The sequence below is a fragment of the Dipodomys spectabilis genome, unplaced genomic scaffold (genome assembly GCF_019054845.1).
Source record: "Dipodomys spectabilis isolate Male_0828 unplaced genomic scaffold, ASM1905484v1 ptg000069l, whole genome shotgun sequence".
NCBI classification, from domain to species: Eukaryota; Metazoa; Chordata; class Mammalia; order Rodentia; family Heteromyidae; genus Dipodomys; species Dipodomys spectabilis.
This window is the reverse complement of record NW_024870746.1, coordinates 26,471,020-26,491,668: the sequence shown is the minus strand read 5'-3', so window position 1 is coordinate 26,491,668 and position 20,649 is coordinate 26,471,020. Positions and strand designations below refer to the sequence as shown.

Genomic DNA, 20,649 nt, shown 5'->3' with positions numbered 1-20,649 from the left:
AACCTTTTGGTCCAAGCTAAGATTCTCCAGAGTAGCATTTTTCAGTATGAGTCATGATGAATTAATGAGTTATGACAGCAACCTTAATTAAGGTTGGTCCAGAACCAGTACCATTTCCTTTTAAATGAGGTAGCCTAAGTTAGTTATCAGATTGTAGGGTTATTTTATGATATTTTTCCAGGGTCTAAAATAGAATCCAGGGTCTCACATATGCCAAGCATTTGTTTTGTAACTGAACTGTACCCACAGCCCACTTCACAAAACCTAACACTGAGTCCATATATTTGCGTGTCCACCCAGTGGTTTCCCATGGTACACTTCCACCAACAGCATCTGGTCTGCCCCTACCAGCAGTCATACTCAATCTTAGACTTTAACTTGTGCCAACCTGGCTGGAGTGAAATGATTTACCATGCTGGTTTTAATTTCCATTTCTTTGATTACCAACTGAAGATAAGAAACATATCCTGTCTATGTGATTATTCTCCCTTTTGACCCTTGAAATGAACCCAACTTTATAACCCAAATCTCCTCTTTAACTGTCCTACTTGAGCTGTTAAGTAATGATGGCCAGCTTACCCTACCCAGTCAACAGAATTCCCTGTCAGACTCAGCATAACCACAAAGGTGCTGAAAGGCCTGGGATAACTCCTGGATGAGACAATCCTTGGTGGTTTTAGTAAAGCTAAACTCTAGGACATATCCCCATAGCTATGAGAATCTTCCAGTTACTGAACACTATGCTAGTATAGTAATTTCTCAAATCAGATGTCTGTGCAGTAAGTATAGAAAATGTCACATTGAGGAGAGAAATACTAGCAATTTAATTTGGGTCCTTCCCTGACCCCACATACCAAACTCTTGGGCTAAGCATGCAAATTTTTGCCTTAGCAAAATCTAGAATTATTATAGGCCTTGATCCTTTGTGGTTGTATGCAAAGAGTTCAAGCCACACATTTGAAATCTTTGAATGCAAGTGTCTCTGTACTTTCTTTTATTATCACCATAGTCTTTGCATCAAGATACATAGTAATGATAGCAGGTTCCTTTTAAAGCTTAGTATTAAATATTAAATATCTTTCCCCATTTTAAGTTTACATTACTCTGCCAAGAAAAACAAAACAAAACTAAGACTCAAGTTATCTGAAGCCTGGACACATTTCTTGATTAGCCTGGCTACGTAAAAGTTGGTGGCTTCATTCTTCCTGCTGCAAGCAGCTCTAGGCCCTAGAAAGGTGGGACCAAGTTAGAATTGTTTTGAAAAGTGTGCTACAAAAATGGATGGCCTGGTATAAGCCAAGGTTACAAAGTAAGGATGGGGGTAAGGGAGGGACATTTTCTTCCAGAAAAATGCCCAGAATTTCTGAAGAGTCCCAGTCCATAATTTTTTTCTTTCCCAAAATGGTTAGAGGAAGGGGTAAAAATCTCAACATGAGCATCAAAGTTCTGTCTCTGTGAGGGACCAGTAGTTGCCTGGAGGAGGGTGACCATCCCACCCTCCTCAGTGGGGAATGAAATGCAAAGTTTATTGCCCAGTGGCTGTGAAAGTGAGCTGAAGCTTGACTGGTACTCGATTCTCTACGAGGTTTCTTCTAAAAACAGACAACTCAGACTTCCTCTCACTTCAGTAAAGAAGTTATTTTTAAAAGCACTTGGGAAGTTCCTCCTCCACTGCTCAGGTGGGAAGGCTCAGAGAAGGGAATCATCAGTACAGCCACCTTCTAGGCCATAACGGAATTCTTGAAGGTTGGAGACCCCGTAGAAGTGGACAAAAGCTGCTGCCACCACCAGGACGTGGAAAATCTGATGAGATTGGAACTGTAAGAGTAAGAACAGAACCACTTTTAGCTCATGGGCAAGGAGGAATCAGATATGAGCAGGACAAAGCCTCTTCTACTTTTTCCTTTGTTTTTTTAAGTACCTGTACTGGGATTGAACTCAGAGCCTCCCAATCTTGCTTAATATTTTTGCTCAAGGCTGCAGATCTACCACTAGAGCCACACTTTTACCCTCAGATTTTTGCCAGTTAAGTAGTATCTGTTGTAGAAACATTTAAAAGTCTTTATCAGAGACACACCAAAATGTTAACATTGGCTGTTTTTCCCCAATGGACATTTGTGTGTCCACTTTAACACTACATGAGCGAGTTTCTTAGTACCTTTTCCCCCAGACCTTTAATTTGGGGCCAGTCACTCACCACCACAGGCCCTGCTAGAAGAGTCATTTCTTACCCATATGTCAAATTTCCCAGGAAAGAATCGCTCAGGAATCCGAGCAGCATAAAGGCCAGCTCCCGTGATGTACATCACAGCCATGAGGAAGAACCAGCCCATCTGACCCACTGTGGTGGCCTTGACAAAGCCCTCTGCAATGGTAAAGTGCATGGTGGGCACCACACCACTCAAGCCAAGTCCCAGGAACACTCCTGAACAGAGGAGACAAGAGCCTGTCAAGGAAACAGCTGCTACATGGAAGGCACAGCAGCCTGACACTGTAGTCCAAGTGGTTATGATATATCAGTCTCAGGAAGGGTGAAAGTTAGCAGTTATGGCCCAGAATGGGAAGAAGACTATCTGTTAAGGAGCACACAGAACAAACCTTTCTCTCTTTTTACTGAAACCAAAGCCTTGTACATGTTAGGCAAGTGCTCTACCACTAAGCTACACCCAAACTCATCATCTCATAATCTTCATTATCTGATAGGGAGCCTTGAGTACAGATCCTAGATTTTAGGTATCAGTTGGCTTCCAAATCAGAGAAGGGTAGATCAGTTTTTAATTAAGGTTGTAAAAAAGACAAGAAACCAGGTATGTATACATACATCCAGATGGGCAGTGGCCAGATGCTACTGGTACACACAAGGCAAAAGTGAGAGAAGAATGAGTACTTGTCTCCACACCATTCCACTGTACAGAACCGTGGCAGTGGTAGGGGGTGGTGGGGGAGGGGGAGTGGCTCAGAGACAACCCTCTTCATCTTTGCATATAACCTTGTTAAAGCACTGTGCCATATGGAAGGCTGGTGCTTGACAAATATTGAGTTCTTTCAGTTGAAGATTAAAACAGCAGATGGTGAAAGACTAAAGAGGATGAAAACCAGTGGTAATCGGTGGTGTTGCTACACATAGTAAAAGCTTAAAATAAGAGTCCACAGGAGCAGGGTGCTGGTAGCTCACTCCTATAATCCTGGCTACTTGGGAGGCTGAGATCTGAGGATCACAGTTCAAAGCCAGCCCAAGCAGGAAAGTCTATGAGACTCGTATCTCCAATTCACCACCAGAAAACCAGAAGTGGCACTGTGGCTCAAGTGGTAGAGTGCTTGCCTTGAACTGAAGAGCAGGGATAGTGCCCAGGTCCAGAGTTCAAGCCCCAGGCTGGGAAGTTGGCTCAGTGGTAGAGCACTTGCCTTGTATGCCTGAGGCCCTGGGTTCGATTCCTCAGCACCACATAAGCAAAAAGAAAAAAGCCGGAAGTGGCGCTATGACTCAAGTGGTAGAGCGCTAGCCTTGAGCTGAAGAGCTGAGGGACAGCGCCCAGGCCCAGAGTTCAGGCCCCATGACCGGACCCCCCAAAAAAAACAAAAAACAAAAAGAGTTCAAGCCCCACAACCGACCAAAGGGAAAAAAAAGTCCAAAGGAGTCAACACAAGATTTTCCTGCTTACGGTTACTACATCAGTTGTTACCCGTGTTTAGGCTCAAGTGCTCAAGGCATATTTTATTCACCACACGAGGCATTCCTTTCCCCTAGTAAAATGCTCCTGAGCATCCTAACTTGAATCCTTTGGTCTGAGTGTTTATGATCCAGGTCAGTGAACTGTGCTTGCTGTATTTTCAAACTGTCTTAAACCAAGTACAAGAGCAGTCTTATCTATGCTTGAGGCTAGCTTGGTATGATCTGTACCATTACCACTCTACTGAAACAGCACGAAGCCTGGGGGAGGACTGAGTTGTGAAAATTAATGTCACTTTTAAGACTTAAACATAAATGAGATTTGGGTGGATTTTGCAATCCTTAGAGGCCAAGACAGAGTCTGGTACCTGGGAAGTTTACACCATGTCTTCCTACTCACCTGCTCTTGTCTGCCGGTGCTTAGGAGTGGCAAACCGGTCCCACTGTGCCACAATGATGGCAGAAATGCCGAGGACACAGACAATGGAGAGGTAGATGAGCCGAGGCTGTGGGGAGCAGTAGAAGGAGTAATAGAGCCAGGGGACAAAGCTCCCCATAATCAGTAGAGCAATCCCTGAATAGTCCAATCTAAAAAGAGCCACAGAAATGAAACAAATCAGAGGGAGATGTGACAATTACTATGGCGTATTCAATTAGTTCTACCTGGGAAGGTTTCTTGTCACTTCCCATAAAGCTATCCTACATCCTATATTAAAATAAAACTCCAAAAGTCAAGCAATTCCACTTTACGAATTTCCTAAGAATCTCTAGAATCCATGGACTTCCACAGAATTCCACCCCTTTTTTGGCTGTGGTCAGCTGTACCCCCTTGGTGGTCACTGGAATTTACAAATGTCCCAATCCAGCTGGCTCTCAGCATCACACTCAGAAAGTACTCTGGATAGTCCCCCAATGTTTTTTTTGGGGGGAGGGAGGTATTGGGGCTTGAACTTAGGGCCTGGGCATGGATATCCCTTATCTTTTTTTTTTTTTTTTGGGTCTGGTCATGGGCCTGAACTCTGGGCCTGGGCGCTGTCCCTCAGCTCTTCAGCTCAAGGCAAGCACTCCCCAACTTGAGCCATAGCACCACTTCTGGCTTTTTTTTTTCTGGTTATGTGGTGCTGAGGAATTGAACCCAGGGCCTCATGCATGCAAGGCAAGCGCTCTACCACTGAGCCACCTCCCCAGCCCCCTTTATCTTTTTTGTTCAAGGCTGGCACTCTACCACTTGTGCCACAGATCAAATTTCAGCTTTAGTAACTGGAGAGAAAGAGTCTCAAGGATTTTTCCTGCCTGGGCTGCTTAAACCACAATCCTTCACATCTCAACCTTCTGAGTAGCTAGAATTACAGGTATGAACCACCAGTGCCCAACTAGTCCTCCCATCTTTTTTGTGTGTGTGTGCTTGAATTCAAGGTCCTGGGTGCTGTCCCTGAATTCTTGTGATTAGACTAGTACTATAACACTTGAGCCACTTCTGGCTTAATTAGAAATAAGAGTCTCAACTTTCTTGCTCACCGGGCTTAGAACCTTTATTCTCAGAAGTCAGCCTCAGAGTAGATTAAAGAGTGAGCTACCAGTGCCCAGCCCCTAAAGTTATATAAAGAGTTCTAAACAAAACATAGATTGTTCATGTTGGCTGGGAATGTGGCTCACTGGTAGAGTGCTTGTCTAGTGTGCATGAAACCCTGGGTTCAATTCCTCAGTACCACATAAACAGAAAAAACCAGTAGTGGCACTGTGGCTCAGGTGGTAGGACACTAGCTTTGAGCAAAAGAAGCTCAGGGACAGTGCCCAGGCCCTGAGTTCAAATCCCAGGACTGGCAAAAAAAAAAAAAAAGCAGAAGAATATATGGGATTAAGTGATCCTCTTGCCTCCTAAGTAGCTGGAACTACTGACATTTGCCACCATGCCTAGCACTGGCTCTTCTGATCATAATTCTTACTAGCAACTATTACCACCAAAGTCAACAGTAATAACAAAAACAAGCACACAAGTAAACAGAGCCCTGACTTGGCCCTGGGGACAAGGAACCATCAGCAGGGCACCTGGGGCTTCTAGCAGTGCTTGGGCCACAAAGATAAGCTTGACTGGTGGATAAGAGCACGGGGAGAACGAAGCACAGACTGCATGCCACGCCCGACTCTGGCTTGGGCCAACAGCAAGATAGGTTAATACTGGGGACAAGACCTCAAAAAAGCAACTTACTGACACTCCAAGCTTGGCAAAAGACAGTGCTGTTCAGCTAGATCTATCTACCACTAGTTTCCATGCATTGAAGAAGCTGCTTTAAGTTTTTCTCACAAAGAATTTACAAGTAAAGCCTCATCACGTCTCTCTGGCACAGAACTAAAAGCCTCCCCAAGAACATACCCAAGACTCTACACAGTTACAGGGGTTCTCAGCATCCAGTCAGCACTGGGGTTACGACACATGAAAACTGAACATATTCTTTCCTAAAGCTGTTCTTTCAAACTCACTTGGAAAAAGTCCGAGAGACTTTCTCTGAATGACAATAGACGGTGTGGAAGAGCCAGGAGAAGCTGAGGCAGAGCACTGCACCCAAAAAGAACATCCCGAACACCACCTTCTCCTGCAGAGGGGCCATGAAGTACATATTTGGTCTGAGCATGGTCAAGATTCCCAAAAAGAGAAACAGCACAAAACCTGCAGGATGGAAAAAGAAAAAAAATCCTGTGAGGAAAAAGGGAACATGCATGTTGATAGTCGATGGCTTTCAGCCACTGAACTGCAGGGCTTAGCTATGGGAACTACAGTCCAAACTCGAAGAAAATAGCACTAGTCAGACAAAAAGGGCATCCTGAAATGTTGCCATTGTGTATTTACAATGGGCAATTATGAAGCAGGAGCTACCTCCCATCTACAGTAGTTCTACCAAGGATTAGAAACTGTGGTTAACTTTATTACTGACCTTCAAGGTTGAGAGTAGAAGGCATACAGAGAGAAGAAACTAGTTGACTGAGTCAACTATCTACCACAGCTATCAATCACAGAACAACTTAGACCAAGGCTATATAATCCCAAGGTGATTAAAGAGGCAAAAATTGAGTTTTTTTTCTTTATCTGAATCACTCACCAAGTAAATGTGTCCAAATGTTGCCGGTTTCTGTGTGGATGCGGAAGATGCTCTTGAAGCATGCCCGAAAGGAGGGCATAGGTGGTCTATGGCCATGGAGCAGGTAGTCATTATCCTTCAGCCAGTCAGGAAGCACATCATATGGGATGACCCGCCAACGTCCCTCCCAGACCTAGAATACACACGTGTGTTGAGGCAGGGCCACAGAGAACACTGGACTTCCCCAGAACACGAGGCCAAGCACTGAGGGAGAACCAGTCCCGAAGGATGTTGGTCAGGGTGCGATGGCCTTGGGTCAGTGAGTGACAGCCTGGTTCAGGAGATACCACCATACATTGGGCTAGTAGAACACTGATTCATAATACTTTATGGAATAAGTTCCTTTGGAAATGTAATGAATAAAAACAAATAAATTGCCAGGTATAGTGGCTCACGCCTATAATCCTAGCTACTCAGGAGGCTGAGACCTGAGGATCATGGTGCCAAACCAGGTTCCAAGCCAGCCCAGGCATTAAAGTCCCTGTGAGACTCTCAACTTCAATTAACCACTCAAAAACTTGGAAGTGGCACTGTGACAAGTGGTAGAGCACTAGCCTTAAGCACAAAGAGGCTCAAGGACAACACTCAGGCACCTCAAGTTCAAGTCCTGCAATAGGGCTTTTTTTTTTTGGTCATTCGTGAGGCTTGAACTTGGGGCCTGGGTGCTACCCCTGAGCTCTTTTGCTCAAGGCACTCTACCACTTTGAACCACAACTCTACTTGGGGTTTTTTGTTTTTGTTTTGCTTTTCTTGAGTGGTTAATTGGAGATAAGAGTCTCACAGGGACTTTTCTGCCCATGTGGACTTTGAACCAGGCAGGATTTACAGATCTCAGCTTCCTGAGTAGCTAGAAAGTGGCACTGTGGCTTAAAGTGGTAGAGTGCTTGCCTTGAGCTGAAGCGCTAAGGGACAGTCCCCAGGCCCAAAGTTCAAGCCCCATGACTGACAAAAAAAAAAAAAAAAAATCACCAACAACAGATACCTCAAATATTTTGATGATTGCTATAGAGATGCACAAAAAAAGTGAAGAACCCCTGTTTTAGAGTATATCTTGAAAATGTCCAACATGGTATGCAGCAAAAATTTAGCCAGTTCTCACCTCTGATTTACTTTACCTTAACCAATGAACCATCAAACCACTCACAGGGACTGCTCAACGCCAGGCTGGCTTGCCCGCTTGCCAGCTAGGAATATCCCACATATGCCTACTGTCTTTCCCCTTTGAAGACAGAGGCTTAAGCTTACCTTATACACAAACTCCTCCATCTTCTCCATGGCATGGTGGGCCTGCAGGGGAAGTGTCAGCACCCGCACCTCTTCCTCTTCTTCCTGGGGCACTGGGCATGTTTGTTCTTCTTCAGCCTGAAGAAACAAAAAACAAACAAAAACAACCTGCAAGCAAGGTGCCAGTGGCTCACGCCTGTAATCCTAGCTACTCAGGTGGCTAAGATCTAAGGATGGCAGTTCAAAGTCAGCCTGGGCAGCAAAGTCCGTGAGACTCTTATTTCCAGTAAACCACTCAGCAAATGTGGTACTGTGGTAGAGCTCTTACCTTGAGCTGAAGAGCTTAGGGACAGCGCCTAGGCCCAGAGTTCAGTCACCACGACCAACAAAAACAAAACAAAAACCAAAACAACCTGCAGAGACACCTCTTAAAGTATACTATCCCAATCAGAGAGATCCAGAGCACCCTCAATCCAAAATGCTTTTCCCAGCCTCTTTCAGGCCTTGTGCCTCTTTCTCCACAGCATGCTTCTTACTGAGTTTACAGCCCTGCAGTCAGGTTTCTCAACTCATTATAAGGCTGGAGTGATTGTTACTGGCACCCAGGAGGCAGACTGGTAGGGGCTAGCACTGGAGAGACAAAGGATTAGTGACCCAGCTCTAGGTGTTTGTTGGGGCTCAAGACTCACCTCTTCTCTAGGTCTAAGTGATTCTCAACTTGCTCCAAATAGTTTTTCCTTTTCTAGGCCACTAAATTTCAAAATGATGAAAAAGATTCTCAGAGATTTCCTTAACAAGAATTCTGTTCATTTCTGCTTACTGACTCTGGGGATGCTAGCATGACTGTAACTCTATGTCCACAGTGGATCCCAGGAGTGCTGAGCCTCAAATGAAGCAGCAGGACCGACTCCTGGGTGCAACTGAGTACACCTGAGAGCATTTGTCTGCAAGGTAGGGAGACAGACTTTTCTCCTGGTACCAGGGCTCTGGACCATGGAGATGGGAAGCCTGCAGCTCAACTCTTCTGGCTATGCTTGCTCGCTTTCTCCTGTTGAAGCTACGTAATAGGAATATTGTCCCTCTGAGATTTTATGATGAAATCCTGGCTTTCGCCAACATGCATTTTCTCTCTTTGCTCCTAAGAGACAAAGCGCTTGGTTTTATTCAGGATGGCCATGCTATTTCAGTTTTACTCAAGCCTACTGAAAATACACTTCCTAATCTTCACTGCAGCAGTAACTATATGACAAGTTCCGGCCTAAGTGCTAGCAGGTCCTTCCTGATACTTCCTGAAACAACTGGGCCCTTGTCTGCCTTCCTCTTTCCTCCTTGACTGTGAGTAAAAGAAGCAGCAATACATTAGGAACTATGAAGGCGCATGAAGGACATGATGGGTGGAGTCTCCCTGTCAACCCTGGGCTGGTTATTTCCAATTCTTTTATTTGAGAGGGACTTCCAGCTTGTCGACTTTAATCTTAATTGACTGCTTCATACATTCAGTCATTGCCATTCACTAATCACTTGCTGGGAGTTCAGGTCTGTGCAAGCAGTGGAGGTAAGAAAGTGCTAGAAACCTTTGGGGACTCAACTCCCCCAAAGGTTACAGCAGGAAAAAGTAGAATAAATGATACCACTAATACAGAATGATAAAAGACTTGAATAGAGGAAGTAGAAGCATGGCTCAAGTGATACAACAGCAGCCTGGAATGAAAAAGCCAGCTAGAGAACACAGGCCCTAAGTTCTAGCCCCAGTACTAGCTAGTGTGCACACGCACGCACATACGTACGTGCATACACACACACACACAGACTTGGATAGGGATATTCCCAGAGAACTATAGTTTTTCTTTCTGGAAAGAAGGTGAGGTCTTAAAAAGCAGACACTGAAGCCAGGCTTTGGTGGCTCACACTTATAATCCAAAGCAACTGAAGAGACTGAGCTCTGAGGATTGTGGTTTGAAACCAGCCCAGGCAGACAAATCTGAAGACTTCTTTCCAATCAAGCACTGAAAAGCCACAAGTGGAGCTGTGACTCAAGTGGCAGAGCTCCAGCCTTGAGCAAAATAGCTAAGGAAGAGTCTTAAGATTGAATTCAAGTTTCAATACTGGCAACATAAAAAGAAAAAGCCTCACAAAAAATAAGAAACTGGTTTGGGGAATGGCTGATGGAGGTGAACTTACTTTGGTTGGGGTGACGGTTACCCGCTTGCCCTTCTCTTCCAGCAGAGGTCCCAGTTCAGCCAGCTCCACTGTATCAGTCTCCCTGCTACTGGCAGGAGCCCCATTGCCCTGTGCTGCGACAGATCCTTTGTGGGAAGACATCTGGCTGGTACTTCAACAATACTCTGCAGCTTCAGCTTGGGAGAAGATTGGGGGCGGGGGGTCCTCTCAGCCCCAAGGGGCAGAGATCTCCCAGTGATGGTGGACACTAAAAACAAATGAAAGGTTTTGACAATTTCTTCCTCTAGCTTCATTTCTATAATCCAACACTGAGTTTGTGTATACCCTTGTCTCCAGCTCCAAAGAATGAAGTCTATTTCTTGTCTTCTTTTGATAATCACCATTTACCCAGACCTTCACTAATCTTACCGACAAGGTTGAAATATAGCACTGCTACTTGCCTTAGGATCTACAATCTTCGCACCAAATCATTACCACAGAAAAATGGGTTCTCACTCTAAAGTCCCTCCAATGGTCTGAAGTCCATTTAGTGAGAAGTCCTGCCTTGATTTCCCAAACTCACTCTGCCCAAGAAAGCACCAGTCCTGGGACTGAAGCTCCACTGGGCTTTGCCTATAAATGTGCTAGCAACTGTGCATCACATATAAAGGAACACGGTACAATGTGGCATGGATACTCAAACCTGGGTAACCAGTTCTCTCCACATTCCTTCATGCAAGCAGTAACTTAACTAGAAGCCGGAAGCTCCACATGTGCCCTTTGCCACACATGGACCTAATCACCAGTCCTGAAAGTTTGTCCCAACCACCACTGTCCATAAACTTAGCCCCACTCCAACTGAAGTTTTCAGAAACTAAACACAGGCACACAGATCCTTTGGGGAAACCAGAGAAGCACAGAATTCAATTTTCTCTGAAAAGTTTCAGGAAGAATTGAGTTTTCCTGGGTTGGAGGTTAGGTATAATCTTCATTTAAACAGAGATTACTTATGGCCTCAGAGAGCAGCAAGTAATATTGAAAAGTCAAGAAAACCTTCCAAAGATTTCTACTCAGTTGTAAATTACTAGATCTCTCCTCCCTACCAAACACCTTCGAATTCATAGGGCCTGGCCAGAACATTAGCATCTGGGCAATGCAAGAGCACGTCTGGAGCTGGGCACCAGTGGCTCATGCCTACTCAGGAGGCTGAGATCTGAGGATCGCAGCTCAAAGCCAGCCCAGACAGGAAAGTCCGTGAGACTCTTTTATCTCCGATTAACTACCAGAAAACTGGAAGTGGTGCTGTGCTCAAGTGGTAGAGTGCTAACATTGAGCTGAAGAGCTGAGGGAAAGCATCCAGGCCCAGAGTTCAAGCCACACAACCCACCAAAAAAAAAAAAAAAAAAAAAAAAGCACTATGGGAGAGAAACTTAACTAAGTTTTAGGAGCCCAACATCTTTTTTTTTTGGGGGGGGGGGGGCCCTCAGTCGTGGGGCCTGAACTCTGGGCCTGGGCGCTGTCCCTCAGCTCTTCAGCTCAAGGTTGGTGCTCTACCACTTATGCTACAGCGCCACTTCCCGCTTTTTTTTCTTTTTGCTTATGTGGTGCTGAGGAATCGAACTCAGGGCCTCATGCATGCAAGGCAAGTGCTCTACCACTAAGCCACCTTCCCAGCCCCTAGCCCAATATTTTTGTGTTGGGAAGTAAACATGACTTTGTTTCCAAAGGAGACACTAATCACCCACAGATAAACATCTAGAATCTCCTACTAGTTTTTATTGAAGAGTAAGCAGAATTCCTTGTCTGGAATTATAATTGGATATACATAGGTATAACAAAAATTTTCAGGTGTCAACTTGACTGGTATTATGGATATTCAGAAAGAAGATAAAGCATCATTTCTGGGTACATCTGTGAAGGTATTTCAGGAAGAAATCAACACCAAATTAGTGATCTGAGCAAGGAAGATCCATCCTCATTCAATTTGGATGGGCATCCTCTAAGCAGATGAGGCCTAGATGGAATGAGATGAATTTTCTGTCTTGGAGGTGGAATACCCTTGGACATGTATTCTAGGACATGTACGAATGGCCCCCAAGATTCTCAGACTTTAGCCTCAAACAACATCGGACTCCCTTCTGAGTCTCTAGCTTGTACAGCTTATTTTAAATGAGAGAGCCTCCACAATCATGTGAGCTAACATCCCTAATAAGCAATTCTCTCCCAAATTCTGTCTGAAGATCTCTGACTACTTTAATCTGCCATTAGACAAGCCTCAAATTTCAGAACAGTCAGGCATCATGCTATGCTCAATCAACAAGCAACTCCTAAAAGCAAAAAGCAAATCTCATCGGAGAGACATGTACACTAACTCATTACACTAACTCACTATAGCAGACCCCTTTATGGTGTCAACACACAGATAGTTCCTCTTCCCTTAAGTGTGCAAGACTGTGACAAGACATGTGCCAGCACACAGTCACAGTCAACAGCTCAAGGAGAACAGGAAACGGGAGGTCCTGTAAAGCTCAGGAGACAGACAACTCACAGAAGAAAAAACACTGGGAGCCAGGCACCAGTGGCTCACACCTGTAATCCTAGCTACTCAGGAGGCTAGGATCTGAGGATCACAGTTCAAAACCAGCCCCAGTAGCCCTGTGAGACTCTTATCTCCAATTAACCACCAGAAATGGCATTGTGGCTCGAGTGGTAGAGTGCTAGCCTTGAGCTGAAGAGCTTAGGGACAGGGTCCAGGCCCAGAGTTCAAGCCCCATGACTGACAAAAATAAAATAAAATAATTGGGAAATCTTTCTGAATAGCTGACCTCAAAACATACATCCTCAATAGGAAGTAGTAGTACTATCACGAAATAAGCATCTGTACAAAGAAATAATTTAAGGGCTGGGAATGTGGCTTAGCAATAGAGTGCTTGCCTAGCATGCATGAAGCCCTGGGTTTGATTCCTCAGTACTACATAAACAGAAAAAGCTGGAAGTGGTGCTGTGGCTCAAGTGGTAGAGTGTAAGCCTTGAGCAGAAGCAGCTCAGGAACAGCGCCCAGGATAAGACAAGGAAGGAAGGAAGGAAGGAAGGAAGGAAGGAAGGAAGGAAGGAAGGAAGGAAGGAAGGAAGGAAGGAAGGAAGGAAGGAAGGAAGGAAGGATTTGAAACACTGGAGGGGAAAAAACCCAAAACAAATCATTTTGGGCTTCTTGAGAAGTCTGAGGTGGAACACTGTAAGCTTACAACAAATACTGCTCCCAGTAATTTACAGCAGGGTACTATGGCAGAAACTAAGAAAATAAAGATCTCTGGGTATGGGATACATGGATCATAAAATGATGCACATCCATAATTGTGGTGAGATCCCCTTTCAAGATATCCAGTGAACCTATTCAACTGAACTTATTATTAGCCAAGGTTTGTGCACTTTTTTTTGTTCTGTACCCTCTCAATAAGCCATCACATTCTATGGACATTTAACAAAGGTGTCCAGTACTGTCACCTGAAGGCATTCTAAATTCTAAAGCCCAGGACAAAATACAAAATGAAACAAGTTACTGTCTTCAAAGAATTTTCCTCAGATGGTATAACGTGGTATGTACTTGTTCCGAAGTAGGTGATAATAATTTCTCTGTCTCACAACAAGCGGAAGGAAGACAACCCAACTAGAATGATCCCACATTTAAGTTATTTTAAGTGTATAGTTAATTATTTTACTAGAATCAATGAGAATAACAAAAAACCTGGAGATAAAAGCTGGAAAATCAGGACCCAAAAATGAAAAGCAGACTTCAGCTTCTGAAAAGTCTTTATTCCCGCCGGGCGCCGGTGGCTCACGCCTGTAATCCTAGCTACTCAGGAGGCTGAGATCTGAGGATCGCGGTTCAAAGCCAGCCCAGGCAGGAGAGACCGTGAGACTCCTATCTCCAATAACCACCAGAAAAACCGGAAGTGGCGCTGTAGCTCAAGTGGTAGAGCACTTGCCTTGAGCTAAAGAGCTGAGGGACAGTGCCCAGGCCCAGAGTTCAAGCCTCATGGCCGACCAAAAAAAAAAAAAAAAAAGTCTTTATTCCCCTCAAGTCTCTTGGCCATCATTGAAGATTCCCTGCCGGCCCCCCCCCCCCTTTTTGGATCCTTTCTAGCTCTAAATCCTGCACCCTCCTCCATATTCTAGACCCAGAGTCACCAAACAGCCTAGGTAATTCACAAACCAACATCCACTACAGCTCATCATATAAAACATGTTATCATGCATTCAAGTACATACAATGGAGGTCAATGGAGATCATGGCATCAAAGTGAGCAAAATCCATTGTCCAGTTTGGTCTTCTAAACTGTAGCAACACAGAAACAGGGAAGGAAAGAGACACGGATTGGAGATCTGGCAAGAAAAACGAGCAGGTAACATGGGCCTGAAAATGGCACTTCAAGAAGGTAAACTACTCACAAGCTACTAGGAATGACGAGCAACAGTTTTAGTCCTAAAATCAGCACAACTATTTTGGGAGACAGAAGAGAGCCAAGATATACTTCATTTTTCTGACAGCTTTCTATGTCCTTCTGCATGTTGGAGGAAACATCTTTCCTCTCAAATTTGCCACGCCCAGCATAGCCAATTACAACTGAGCATGTTCCACTTGAATACATTTTTGATGTGATTTCTTCAACTCAAGCTAATAAATCTTTGCCACTGAGCCTTCCAAATGGATAAGCCTAGGATATTAGAGAGTAAAGCTGTGGAGGAAGGGAGGTGTTTGTGCTGTTACAAATAAGATAATCCTTTAACCAAACTTGAAGAAAAGGTTGATTCTTAATCATCAGCCAGTTAAGCTGGATAGTTATTTCTCTTAGGATTTTTGGAGACATTTATTCTATGAACTATTTTCCACAGTAAAAAGGCTATGATACACTCTTTTTCTTTAGTTAAAGGCTCAAAGATTCTACCAGTTTTACCTGGGGTTCCTGGACCCATAGAGACACTGTCTGTTTGGTTTGGGTGTTAAAGTTCTAAAGCAAGACCCATCTAGTGGTATAAGACCCATCTTTCCCCCTACCTACTCCAATTGTTAGGGAGGGTAGTTTCCTAGCTCTGTTGGGAAAGAATGAGTCAAAGAAAAAGGCCTATGTTTGCAATCAGCAGAGTGCAGCTCTGGGACTCAGCTCTTTTAACCTGAATGCCAAGTGTCACTGACTCAGAAACTAAAGGGCAAAATCACAATCTAACTTCCTTCATGGAGCTTCCCCAGTTAAGCTATGCCAACAGAAATGGCATTTTGTTTGTTTGTTTGGTTGGTTTTTTTGGGTCCGGTCGTGGGGCCTGAACTCTGGGCCTGGGCGCTGTCCCTCAGCTTTTCAGCTCAAGGCTAGCGCTCTACCACTTGAGCCACAGTGCCACTTCTGGTTTTTTCTTTTTCTGCTTATGTGGTGCTGAGGAATCAAACCCAGGGCCTCAGGCATGCAAGGCAAGCGCTCTACCACTGAGCCACCTTCCCAGCCCATGTTTTTGTTTTTTTTTTTTTAGTGCCAGTACTAAGGATTGAACTCAGGATTTAGGCACTGTCCCTTAGCTTTTTGCTCAAGGCTAGTGCTCTACTAGTTGAGTCACAGTTCCTGGCATTTTGCAGGTTAATTGAAATTAAGAGTAGTACAGACTTTTCTATCTGGGCTGGCTTTGAACCTCAATCCTCAAATCTCAGCCTCCTAAGTAGCTAGGATTATAGGTATGGCCACCAGTGCCAGGCTAAAGGATACCAGAGACTGGTGAGCATTCCTAGTTCCAAAACACACACACACACACACACACACACACACACACACACACACACACACACACACACACACACGACCAGTGCCAGGCTAAAGGATACCAGAGACTGGTGAGCATTCCTAGTTCCAAAACACACACACACACACACACACACACACACACACACACACACACACACACACACACACGACCAGTGCCAGGCTAAAGGATACCAGAGACTGGTGAGCATTCCTAGTTCCAAACACACACACACACACACACACACACACACACACACACACACACACACACACACACGACCAGTGCCAGGCTAAAGGATACCAGAGACTGGTGAGCATTCCTAGTTCCAAAACACACACACACACACACACACACACACACACACACACACACACACACACACACACACACACACACACACACACACGAAAACAACAAAAAAAAAACCATACAGGCATAGAGGAGATTTTCATGCCAGCTGGCCTGGGTGCTGTCCCTCAGCTCTTCAGCTCAAGGCTAGCGCTCTACCACTTGAGCCACAGCGCCACTTCCAGCTTTTTCTGCTAATGTGGTGCTGAAGAATTGAACCCAGGGTCTCATGCATGCGAGGCAAGCACTCTACCACTGAGCCACCTTCCCAGCCCCAATGCCAGCTGTTTTTAATACCACCTCCCAAGCACACTACAGATATGTGGTGAATATAGTTGCTCAATATTGTCCTCATTATACACCGTGTACCACAGATGTTCCAATGAAACAAAAGCCAACTAGGTGCATGCCTAAGAGCCAATCACTTGGAACTGGTTTGGTTAGAATTTTCAAGAATCTTTTCAATCCATCAAACTACAAACCACAAATATTAATCATGAGCTCAACAGTTCTGAGCAGAAAATGCAATCAATTTGAGTATAGTGAGTGGAACAAAATCCCATGGGGGACAGAGAGACAAACAACCATTAAGTATAGCATGTAACAGCTTTGATAAACATCACTATCAGAACAAATTCTAGTCATAATTAAGACATCTAGATATAAAGATGATTGTTAGCCAGGTACCAGTGGCTCACGCCTGTAATCTTAGCTACTGAGGAGGCTGAGATCTGAGGATTGAGGTTCAAAGCCAGCCTGGGCAGGAAAGTCTGTGAGACTCTTATCTCTAATTAACCATCAGAAAACCAAAAATGATGCTTGTGGCTCAAAGTAGTAGAGCCTTGAGCAAAAAGCTCAGATGCAGCACCCAGTCCCTGAATTCAAGCTCCATGACCAACAAATACATAACTATTCTTTCGTTCACCAGAATGATCAAGAATAGATGGGACAGGATGATGCCATAAGTATGCAAAAGTTTCAGTTGGGCTTTATACTACAGTAGTCAAAGGAAAGGAAAAAGAAAACAAGCTTAGTAGCTTAGGAAGGACAAGTTCTATCCTTCATTAATCTGAGAACATCTATTAATATAATAAACGTGGTGGTGTGGCCAGAATCAAGACAGAGGAGTCAGGCTTCAAAGAGTTGCTGTTCTCTATTTTAAGAAGAGGGGAATAATTTGTTTTCTAACAACTTAACTACAGAATTAAAGTGCTATAAATTGCTGGAGGAATTCAGAAGAAAAATTGTGCATTTAGGTAATCAGGAAAATTTTGTGAAAGGACTTCAAGAAAGGATCTAAGTAGGCAGAGGCAGGAGGAAGGCATTTCAGGAAGGTTCATGGTGTAAACAGGACATGAAAGAATACAGCTTCCAGGCTAGTGAATAATCCGTTTTTCCAGAAGAAATCTTGGAAAGGTAAAATGAGGACAGAGTGATGGAATCAAAGACAGCTTAAAAGCCTACTTAAAGTGGTGCCTTTTATCCATTAGCAATGGGGAGTCTAGTGAATTAATGTGACTCCTGATACTCTTCTGAGATTCTCTTCTGCAGGCAAAGTGGTCATTTTTTTTAAAAACTTATCTCAGGGAGTTATGTCTTTTCTGGACCACTGAGAACACGGTTTTCAGAGTCTACTCTGCAATTATGTATAGTTTGGTGAAGGTCTACTTTAAGACCTACTTTCACAGATAACATCCGTTCTTGAGACTTAACTCTCCAAGCACCAGGCACAGTAGTACAGTTATAAAGAAACTACTCCAGGAATAAAGCTGCTTAGTGGCTGCCAGCTGGGAGCCCTGACACTGCAATCTGCTCAGCACCACCCTGTCTAAACTCCTGGCAGTGTGTACATTCACTACAGAACCCCAGGAACCCCAGCCGCACCCCCACCCCCACCCCAGGCTGCCTGGCCACGATCAAAGCCGAAAAACACCGAACAGAACACCCATCATCACTTCGGTGCCAATACCGTCTTCATTGGATTTACCAAACATAAGCAGGCAGCCTAGTTATTCGCCGCTCGCTTTTCTAAGTCGGTCTTCTAGACACTTTCAGGGAAATGTTCTGGTTAATCTGGCAAGAGTTCCACGGCCTCCCGTCGCGTGGCTGACATCGGAGCCTGTGTAAACTAAAATCCGCCCTGGCAGAATCAAGAGGGAAAACACTCACCTATTTTCTTAAAACCTGGAAGGTTTGAAGACCTACTGCACGTCCAACACCAACCCCCGAGTTCTGAGGGGATGAGATTTCGTTTTCCCTCCAAGGAATCAACGTTTTGCTCATTTTGTTTTGTTTTTTTTAAGCTGAAGCCCACAGATCCATCAACCTCCCCTCCGACACGAAGGTTGGGGCACTGCGTCCCGGCTTCACCCGCCGACCACCCGAGCCTCGACCCCCTCCCCCGGAGCCCACCCCCGGGCCGGTGCTCCCCGCCCAGGCCGCTGCACGACCCAGACCCGCACCCCCCACGCGCAGGCTCGGCTTGAGTGACCGGGGCCAGAGCCGGCGGGGCTGAGGACGCGCACTCACCTGGGCGGCGGGGAGCCGGAGGAACCGCCCCGCCGAGCAGCCCACCGCAACCCGGGTTGCACGCTGGAGGCCGCCCCGGAGGCGGCGCGCAGTGGGAGGGGCCGGAAATGTTTACAACTCGGCCGCCCGGACGCCGCAAGGCCCAGCCCGCGAGCCCAGCGCGGGAGCCCGCACCCTGAGGAGCTCGGGGCCGGCTGCCCCGTGGCTGTGCGCCTCCTCAACCCCAGGCCCGAGCTGCCCGGGCCTCCGCGCGCAGAGACCGAGTTCCCTCCCCGCGGCCCCCGCCTCAGCCCACCCCACCTCACCCCGGAACTCACCGCGGGGCGGGCGGGCGGGCTCTGCTGGGGGCCGCGGTCCCCCGCGCTACATCCCGCGGCGCTGGAGGCGGCCTGCGGCCGAGCGGCCCCGGATCTTCAGCGCCCTCTCCCCGCCGGAAGGGGCGCGCGACCACACGGCGTCACCTCCGCAGCCGCGTCACCTTCCCGAGGCTCTACCTCGCCTCTCCAATCCCAGGCATTTCTGGGTGTCCCAATCACAGGCGCGTTGCCTGAGCCCCGCATCTGACTCCGCCCAGCGACACGCCCACAAGGCAGACTCCGCCCCGCGCTTGGACACGCCCACTCCCTCGACTCCGCCCTTCCAGGGTAGCCCCACCTCCGCTCTCCCGCCAGCCCTCGCGCTGCGCAGCTTGGTCCTTGGACCATCCAATTGCAAACTCTATCTCCCCAAACGCAGGCAGCGGCGCGTGTTGGAGAAGGGATTGCGGAGGTTTAGACCGAACCCTGGGACGGAATGCTCACTTTCCGTCGTCTAGGCCAGGAGATAATTTACATCTCCTGTATTACAAAGGCCTCCAGTATTACCAACCCCTCTACAACCTCTTGGTGCCTCCCTCCCTTCTTTCTCAACATTATTTATGGTATGAATTCTGTGTGTCAGGCACTGAGCAAGGCTTTAGTTTCAGCTCCTGTTGTTTATCCTCAGGAGTGGTGAAACTGCTCCTAACCAGTCTTGCTTGAACACTCCCTGCTTCAGCTCCGGCTCCCACATGACCAGAGTGCCTGGGAGCCAACAGGCTGAATCACACGACCCAGATGACTTCAGGGACTCTTTTCTGGTTCTCCTGAGGATAGTGTGCAGCTAATGCTATTCTAGATTCAGGAAAGGAACTCCTGACGCATTAGGGCAGTGGGGTTAATTCTGCAGGTGCTGATTAAAACCGTGGGTCAGTTTCCTTTCCATAGCCAGTCTATGATCTTAAACACATTTCCTGAAGCTGAATCCCTTCTGGAAACAAAAAAAAAAGGAGAAAAAATAGTAGTACTCCATTGAGTAGCATCCATCTTTTGTCAGGATTGAGATAATTCATCCAGGCTTAGTATGATGCCTGGCAAATGGTCAGTGCTTCAAAAACTTTACCTATGAGCCTAGTACAGGTAGCTTACTTAGCTACTCAGGAGGCTGAGATCTGAGGTCATAGTTTGAAGTCAGTCTGGGCAGGCAAGCCTGAGAGACTCTTATCTCCAATTAACCACCAAAAGCGAGAAGTGGAGTTGTGGTTCAAATAGCAGAGTGCTGGCTTTGTGAAAAGCTAAGGGACAGTGTTCAGGCGATGACTTCAAGCCCCAGTACTCAAACCAAAGAAATGAACTAAAAACCCAACCATCATTATTAATGTGTTATTTGGTCTATAAAACTCTCCAAAACTTCCACAGTTCAACTGTCTTCAACTTGTCCTTTGCAAACTGGCTCTAACCTACTCTCAGGACTCATCTTCTCTCTCTGACTTGT

General features: G+C 45.8%; 1 protein-coding gene across 1 annotated transcript; it reads right to left on the bottom strand.

The window, feature by feature from the left end:
* Window positions 1-963: 963 nt before the first annotated feature.
* Adipor1 (adiponectin receptor 1) lies at window positions 964-19,344 on the bottom strand. The gene is made up of 8 exons (XM_042681718.1): window positions 19,176-19,344; window positions 10,213-10,459; window positions 8,053-8,169; window positions 6,769-6,940; window positions 6,152-6,338; window positions 4,071-4,258; window positions 2,232-2,425; window positions 964-1,818 (listed from the first exon to the last, which is right to left on the bottom strand). The coding sequence occupies exons 2-8, from the start codon at window positions 10,351-10,353 to the stop codon at window positions 1,690-1,692; spliced, it is 1,128 nt and encodes a 375-aa protein (XP_042537652.1). The 5' UTR covers window positions 10,354-10,459; window positions 19,176-19,344; the 3' UTR covers window positions 964-1,689.
* Between the last annotated feature and the right edge of the window lie 1,305 nt (window positions 19,345-20,649).